The sequence below is a fragment of the Oncorhynchus masou genome, chromosome 18 (assembly GCF_036934945.1).
Source record: "Oncorhynchus masou masou isolate Uvic2021 chromosome 18, UVic_Omas_1.1, whole genome shotgun sequence".
In the NCBI taxonomy this organism is placed as follows: Eukaryota; Metazoa; Chordata; class Actinopteri; order Salmoniformes; family Salmonidae; genus Oncorhynchus; species Oncorhynchus masou.
Genome location: NC_088229.1, coordinates 5,274,778 through 5,283,986, shown reverse-complemented (window position 1 = coordinate 5,283,986; position 9,209 = coordinate 5,274,778). Strand labels below are relative to the sequence as shown.

General features: G+C 42.5%; 1 protein-coding gene across 1 annotated transcript; it reads right to left on the bottom strand.

Moving 5' to 3' along the window:
• Positions 1–4,254: 4,254 nt before the first annotated feature.
• On the bottom strand, positions 4,255–6,790 carry LOC135503861 (neuropeptides B/W receptor type 2-like). The gene is made up of 2 exons (XM_064922031.1): positions 6,734–6,790; positions 4,255–6,371 (listed from the first exon to the last, which is right to left on the bottom strand). Exon 2 carries the CDS (start codon positions 6,202–6,204, stop codon positions 5,170–5,172), a length of 1,035 nt encoding a protein of 344 aa, XP_064778103.1. The 5' UTR covers positions 6,205–6,371; positions 6,734–6,790; the 3' UTR covers positions 4,255–5,169.
• Positions 6,791–9,209: the final 2,419 nt, after the last annotated feature.

Genomic DNA, 9,209 nt, shown 5'->3' with positions numbered 1-9,209 from the left:
TTTATGTAGAGCAAGGGAGATTGTTATCTAGAGCAAGGGAGACCATTTATCTTGATCAGGGGAGACCATTTATCTAGGACAAGGGAGACCATTTATCTAGGACAAGGGATACCATTTATCTAGAGCAAGGGAGACCATTTATTTTGAGCAAGGGAGACCATGTATCTATAGCAAGGGAGACCATTAATCTAGAGCAGGGATGACCATTTATCAAGAGCAAGGGAGACCATTTATCTAGAGCAAGGGATACAATTTATCTAGAGCAAGGGAGACCATGTATCTAGACCAAGGGAGACCATTTATCTAGAGCAGGGGATACCATTTATCTAGAGCAAGGGACACCATTAATCTAGAGCAAGGGATACCATTTATCTAGAACAAGGGAGACCATTTATCCAGAACAAGGGATACCATTTATCTAGAGCAAGGGATACCATTTATCTAGAGCAAGGGAGACCATTTATCTAGAGCAGGGGATACCATTTATCTAGAGCAAGGGACACCATTAATCTAGAACAAGGGATACCATTTATCTAGAGTAAGGGAGACCATTTATCCAGAACAAGGGAGACCATTTATCTAGAGCAAGAGACACTATTAATCTAAAGCAAGGGAAACCATTTACCTAGAGCAAGGGAGACCATTTATCTAGAGCAGGGGAGACCATTTATCTAAAGCAAGGGAGACCATTTATCTATAGCAAGGGATACCATTTATCTAGAGCAAGGGATACCATTTATCTAGAGCAAGGAAGACAAGGGAGACCATTTATCTAGAGCAGGAGAGACAATTTATCTAGGGCAAGGGATGCCATTTATCTAGGGCAAGGGAGACCATTTATCTAGAGCAAGGGAGACCATGTATCTAGACCAAGGGAGACCATATATCTAGACCAAGGGAGACCATTTATCTAGAGCAGGGGATACCATTTATCTAGAGCAAGGGACACCATTAATCTATAGCAAGGGATACCATTTATCTAGAGCAAGGGAGACCATTTATCCAGAACTAGGGATACCATTTATCTAGAGGAAGGGACACCATTAATCTAGAGCAAGGGATACCATTTATCTAGAGCAAGGGAGACCATTTATCTAGAGCAAGGGATACCATTTATCTAGAACAAGGGATACCATTTATCTAGAGCAAGGGAGACAAGGGAGACCATGTATCTAAAACCAGGGAGACTATTTATCTAGAGCAGGGGAGACAATTTATGTAGAGCAAGGGAGATTGTTATCTAGAGCAAGGGAGACCATTTATCTTGGTCAGGGGATACCATTTATCGTGAGCAAGGGAGACTATTTATCTAGAGCAAGGGAGACCATTTATCTAGAGCAGGGGAGACCATTTATCTAGAGAAGGTGAGGCAATTTATATAGAGCACTGGATACCATGTAACTAAAGCAGGGGAGATAATTTATCTAGAGAATGGGAGACCATTTGACTAGAGCAGGGGAGTTCATGTATCTAGAGCAGGGGAGACCATTTATCTAGAGGCAGATAAGAGCAGTGGAGACCATGTATTTAGAGCAGGGGAGACCATGTATTTAGAGCAGGGGAGACCATGTATACAGAGGGAGATAAGAAGAGACTATGTATCTAGAGGGAGATCGGAGCAGGAGAGACCATGTATCTAGAAAGATTTAAGAGCAGGGGAGCCCATGTATAATATAAAATATATGCCATTTAGCAGACGCTTTTGTCCAAAGCGACTTACAAGTCGGCTGGGGCCACTACTTTTACATATGGGTGGCCCCAGCAGGATACGAACCCACGACGCTTGGCGTTGCAAGCGCCATGCTCTACCGACTGAGCCACACAGGACAATGTATCTATAACTGGGGAGACCAGGTGTCTGGAGTGAGATAAGAGCTGGAGAAACCATGTATCTGGAGGGAGGTAAGAGCAGGAGAGACCATGTATCGAGAGGGAGATAAGAGCAGGGGAGACCATGTGTCTAGGGGGAGATAGGAGCAGGAGAGACCATGTATCTAGAGCAGGGGAGACAATGTGTCTAGATGGAGATAAGATCAGTAGAGACCATGTATCTAGAGGGAGATAAGAGCAGGGGAGACTATATGTCTAGAGGGAGATAGGAGCAGGAAAGACCATATATCTAGAGCAGGGGAGACAATGTATCTTGAGGGAGATAAGAGCAGGAGAGACCCTGTATCTTGAGGGAGATAGGAGCAGGAGAGACCCTGTATCTTGAGGGAGATAGCAGCAGGAGAGACCCTGTATCTTGAGGGAGATAGGAGCAGGAGAGACCCTGTATCTTGAGGGAGATAGGAGCAGGAGAGACCCTGTATATTGAGGGAGATAGGAGCAGGAGAGACCCTGTGAGAGGTAGCTCCCTGTTCCAAATGGCACCCAATCCCCTATATGGTGCACTATTTTAGACCAGGGCCTTATCCCCTATATAGTGCACTACTATAGAACAGGGCCCTATTCCCTATGTAGTGCTCTAAATTTGACCAGGGCCCTATTCCCTATGTAGTGCACTACTTTAGACCGAACCCATAGGGAATATGGCAGCATTTGAGATACGACGCCAGTCAACAATGTATCTCTCTGTGAGGAAGGGGACTGTATTACTTAACACTGTTCTATGTGTGTATATTCAAGTTGGAAATAGACAGGACAGACTGAGACCTAATCATTTAATTCAATATGTAGGGCCTGTTTATAATGTGATAATGGATATAAGTCATGTGCCTGAATAAAGTTGGTCTAATGGTATAAATCCATCAGATCAACCGTAGTTCCCTATATTAGCCAGTGGGTGGGGCTCTTCCACTATATGCCTGTGAAATCTAATGGAACGTTGACAAAGGCTGTGGCCGAAATACCTGTTTGCTCTTCGCTGCAAAAAAAAACATGGATTCAAACTTAAATAATATTTTAGTGAAGTGCAGGTTGTTTTTTTTTTTTACTTCTTTCTACTGTATGACTTTTTGAACCCAGGACAACAAAATACTTCTTGTTACTGCAAACAGTTGAGTTGAGAAATTTGGGGCGGAAGGGTAGGCTAGTGGTTAGAGCGTTGGACAAGTAACCGAAAAGGTTGAAAGCTCAAATCCCCGAGTTGACAAGGTAAAAAATCTGTCGTTCAACCCTGAACAAGGCCGTTAAGCCGTCATTGAAAATAAGAATTTGTTCTTTCAACTGACTTGTCTAATTAAATAAAGGTCAAAATGAAATATAAAATAAAAATGCCTCATTCTAAGTGTAAACCATGACTGTTATGTTCTTCAATATGGTTTACTGTCACACATCCCGTAGACGCTAACAATCGGGGAGGTTTATTTTGTGACCTACATGTAACATGACTGAAACATCTCTCTCTCCCACTCTTCCTCTCCGTGTCACTTTTAGGACACTGCGTTGTATTATGAGCAGTTGGGAGGAGAGTACGTGCTTTACTATCTGTTACACCAGTTATGGTCTTTCAGAAATAACACCACTAGTACAGACACCGGACGGGGATTAGTGGTCATTTCTAAATCAACCCAGCTTCATAAGGGAGATTTTTTTTTATTTTTTTATTTTTATTTTACCTTTATTTAACCAGGCAAGTCAGTTAAGAACAAATTCTTATTTTCAATGATGGCCTGGGAACAGTGGGTTAAGTGCATGTTCAGGGGCAGAACGACAGATTTGTACCTTGTCAGCTCGGGGGTTTGAACTTGCAACCTTCCGCTCTAACCACAAGGCTACCCTGCCTCCCCAGGGATGTCCAGACACATGTATTTACAGAGTCGGAACATTGACGTTTCTGCAATATGATGCATTTACATGACATGACAACATTCTACGGCGGCCATGTTAGATCCCAATTAACATTACATGGGGGAAATATTTAAATAATAGAAAATGATATTATTTATATTGTTTAATAAATGGCTATTTAACAGAATGTCTGGAAATAGACCTAATTCTAAACTCTAAATTCCAAATTTCTAAATTCTAAACATTGGCCCAACTCGGCTCTGAAGGTATTTAGATTAGCACAATTTATTGGACTTGATTGTTTATTTTTTATAATAAAGAATTTTGCATACTGAACAGTATAGCACGGTAATATTTACTTGAACATATATATATATATATATATAGTGACTATATATATATATGTTTGTTGTTGTATTCAAGGGTATGTGACAGTCAGCACATCATTATTGTATGACACATCACATCCAATGAATAAGTAAAGATACAGCCATTTAAAAAACAAAATGAAATTAGACATCGCCTATATATCACTTTAGGTTTATTTGGTATTGATGCATTTAGCTGGACGCACACAGCAGCAGAATGATGTAGGCTCATATGCTCTGTAAGGTCCATTATGAAAGAGAGCCTATATTGCCATCCTACAAAATAAAACACACCGTTTATTTGCTTATACTTTATTCGTCAGCAGATATATATATATATATATATAAATCAATGTATTTATGTTTGGATGATACAGTATAGAAGTGCTACAGTAGCTGTGATTAGGTACCAGGTGGACTCTCTTGGCATCGGAAAAGCTAAAAGTTATTTTCAAAGTGTGTCTTGTCAACACAAATGAATACTTGAACACGGTAATATGTTGTAATTATTATTCTCCATAACATAGACTTGAGGACATGTAGAATGAGTTATTATATTTAGATCATGTAGATTAGCCTGGATACGTTATGACTATGCATTATTCGACACCACTGGCTATAGTTGACAATGACATAGGCCTTTGAAGAAGAAGTATTTACAGCAAAGTGTATAATCATTGTCGGTGTGGTCATTGTAGAGGACTTCCCATATGTTACGGCCCTGATTTTGAAGGCCATTAGCGTCACGACAGTGTAGGCTACCTGCCCTCTCCGGACAGAGGAGGGAGACAAAAATCCATGAAAAATAAAAGTGGCATAAGGAGAAGAACCTTCATAATAACCCACACCTCAATTCATGAGTAGGGCAGGCTTGCCGGAATAGAAGTTCGTTTTCCCATATCATTTACACCATGTTAAATATTTAAGTCATACTATGGCAAAATGAACAGCCCCTAACACGGATTCAAGCATACATAAATAATATAATCATAGTTTGTTTTGATTGATATCAATATTAACATACTATCTTAAAACATGTATCCACTAGCCGCTAAATCACTGTAGGCTACTACATTCCTGCCGGTCTACATTCTAGCATCTTCTTGAAAGCCTTCCTGAAGCTGTCATCCAGGAAGGCGTAAAGAAAAGGGTTAAGACAAGAGTTTGCGTAGCTGAGGCTGGTGATAAAGTAGGACAAACCGATGAGCAGCGGAGTGGTCCTCAGGTCGGTGGTGAGAGCCACTATGGTGCTGAGGTGAAACGGGGTCCAACAGAACAGACACACCGCTAAGACTATAAACACCATAATAGTTACTTTCTTTTTAGCCTTGTCCAGCGCCTTGGCGTTGGAGTTGAGACGCATGTTCCGTAGTTTGTACAGCATCATGGTGTAGAGAATACAGATGGTCGACACCGGGATGGCGAAGCCGAGGATCAGGGTGTATATCCGGCTCGCCTTGAACCACAAACTCTCCGGGCTCGGAAAGCTGAGGACGCAGCTTTTCCTGTCCGAGTCGTCCGGACTGATGTAGACCCCAGCGAATACCGTGAACGGCATTACGATTAGAATCACGAGGATCCAGACGCACAGGCTCACTATCTTCGCTGCGCGGTAGGTACGGTAGGGCATGCGCTTGGAACGCACCGTTGCCAGTACGACCAGATAACGGTCCACACTCATGACCGTCAGGAAGTAGATACTGGAGAAGATGTTATAGTGGTCTATGCTCAGGATGACCTTACACAACACCTCTCCAAAGGGCCAGTAGTGGAGCAGGTGCTCGGCGATGTTGATGGGTAGTACCAGAGTAAACAGGTCGTCGGCTATCGCCAAGTTTAGGATAAACATATTGGTCACGGTTTTCATTTTGGGCGCTTTGAGGATAACGTAGATAACCGCCGTGTTCCCCGTTAACCCCACGGCACATATCACCGAATATATCACCGGCAGGACCACGTAGAGGTCGGCATAAAAGTATAACTCTGATTGCGGCGTGCAGTTCAGATCTGTCCGGTTCGTCGTGCTCAGATAATAGTAGTCCATGGATTCGTTACACACAACCGGAGCTCCGCTGCGGGTGTTCGCGATAGATATATTCTCCATCTTCAACGTCTTCTAAAAGGTATTATATCACATAAGTATAGAGGAAAGCACGTTGTTCAGCACGCATGTTTGTTCAGAGTTAAAAGCAGGCAGTCGTGAAGTACCATGTTGGCTGCTGTGTAGGTCGGCTCGGTCTGGTTTTACGCACGCGTTGCGCATCACGAAATCTATGGAGAACAGAAATATTGTATACAAATTTAAAAGCAGTACATAATAACAAACCTGTTCTGCCATTAATATTGTCTTCAAAACACTTTTTTTATAGCCTATCATACTGTAACCCTGCGTCATAATGGATTGGAACGCCACAACGTCCACATGCACAAATATATTTCAATAGGTCCACAAGTATAAATGTTATTTTTAAACGGATCAAGTACTGAGAGTGCAGAAATACGTATTCAGCAATAATAATAATAATAATATTGACGTTTTAAAATATCATGCGGGATCATGGTCGTGCCATTATTCTTATACACCATCAAAAGTAAAGGTGAAAAAAAGAGAAAAAGCTCATTTAGGAGCTTACCGTGTCAGAGGAGGCTTGCTCCTTTCCCCCACTGCCTTCTGTTTGACAGTGAGCAGGAGAACCGCGAGCTGGAGCTGTCCACGTCCCAACTAGTTGGATGTGGGGGAAGCGGACAGGTGACGTCAGACCACAGCACAGTGCCCCGTTCCATTCAGATATCAAGGCCTGAGGCACTCACCTTGCTGTCGGTCGCCTAAAGTGTTCCTATAATGTATATGCTCTAGGCATGAATAGCCATATTACTCTGCATAGTCCCGTTGTACATGGCTGCTAATGTGAGGCTACCTTTCTCTCCTGTAGGGATGAAGATCCAACACGTTGTTGTTCCTCGACATATATGTAGGTGTATGTAAACAAAATAATGTTACCTTGATTGCCTTACTGTTAGGCGTTGTGTTGTTACAGTGTGAACAATACAGTGGTCTATGATGGGAACATTATTGTGGTCTATGATGGGAACATTACAGTGGTCTATGATGGGAACACTACAGTGGTCTGATGGGAACATTACAGTGGTCTATGATGGGAACACTACAGTGGTCTATGATGGGAACACTACAGTGGTCTGATGGGAACATTACAGTGGTCTATGATGGGAACACTACAGTGGTCTATGATGGGAACACTACAGTGGTCTGATGGGAACATTACAGTGGTCTATGATGGGAACACTACAGTGGTCTGATGGGAACACTACAGTGGTCTGATGGGAACATTACAGTGGTCTATGATGGGAACACTACAGTGGTCTGATGGGAACATTACAGTGGTCTATGATGGGAACATTACAGTGGTCTATGATGGGAACATTACAGTGGTCTATGATGGGAACATTACAGTGGTCTATGATGGGAACATTACAGTGGTCTATGATGGGAACACTACAGTGGTCTGATGGGAACATTACAGTGGTCTATGATGGGAACACTACAGTGGTCTGATGGGAACATTACAGTGGTCTATGATGGGAACACTACAGTGGTCTGATGGGAACATTACAGTGGTCTATGTTGGGAACACTACAGTGGTCTGATGGGAACACTACAGTGGTCTGATGGGAACATTACAGTGGTCTATGATGGGAACATTACAGTGGTCTATGATGGGAACATTACAGTGGTCTATGATGGGAACATTACAGTGGTCTATGATGGGAACATTACAGTGGTCTATGATGGGAACATTACAGTGGTCTATGATGGGAACACTACAGTGGTCTGATGGGAACATTACAGTGGTCTATGATGGGAACATTACAGTGGTCTATGATGGGAACATTACAGTGGTCTATGATGGGAACATTACAGTGGTCTATGATGGGAACACTATTGCGGTCTATGATGGGAACATTACAGTGGTCTATGATGGGAACATTACAGTGGTCTGATGGGAACATTACAGTGGTCTATGATGGGAACAATACAGTGGTCTATGATGGGAACATTACAGTGGTCTATGATGGGAACATTACAGTGGTCTATGATGGGAACATTACAGTGGTCTATGATGGGAACATTACAGTGGTCTATGATGGGAACATTACAGTGGTCTATGATGGGAACATTACAGTGGTCTATGATGGGAACACTACAGTGGTCTGATGGGAACATTACAGTGGTCTATGTTGGGAACACTACAGTGGTCTGATGGGAACACTACAGTGGTCTGATGGGAACATTACAGTGGTCTATGATGGGAACATTACAGTGGTCTATGATGGGAACATTACAGTGGTCTATGATGGGAACATTACAGTGGTCTATGATGGGAACATTACAGTGGTCTATGATGGGAACATTACAGTGGTCTATGATGGGAACACTACAGTGGTCTGATGGGAACATTACAGTGGTCTATGATGGGAACATTACAGTGGTCTATGATGGGAACATTACAGTGGTCTATGATGGGAACATTACAGTGGTCTATGATGGGAACACTATTGCGGTCTATGATGGGAACATTACAGTGGTCTATGATGGGAACATTACAGTGGTCTGATGGGAACATTACAGTGGTCTATGATGGGAACAATACAGTGGTCTATGATGGGAACATTACAGTGGTCTATGATGGGAACATTACAGTGGTCTATGATGGGAACATTACAGTGGTCTATGATGGGAACATTACAGTGGTCTATGATGGGAACATTACAGTGGTCTATGATGGGAACATTACAGTGGTCTATGATGGGAACACTACAGTGGTCTGATGGGAACATTACAGTGGTCTATGATGGGAACATTACAGTGGTCTATGATGGGAACATTACAGTGGTCTATGATGGGAACATTACAGTGGTCTATGATGGGAACACTATTGTGGTCTATGATGGGAACATTACAGTGGTCTATGATGGGAACATTACAGTGGTCTGATGGGAACATTACAGTGGTCTATGATGGGAACAATACAGTGGTCTATGATGGGAACATTACAGTGGTCTATGATGGGAACATTACAGTGGTCTATG

Bases quoted from the DNA above. Each gene is read 5' to 3' on its own strand.
- LOC135503861 (XM_064922031.1), bottom strand. From the start codon at position 6,204: ATGGAGAATATATCTATCGCGAACACCCGCAGCGGAGCTCCGGTTGTG.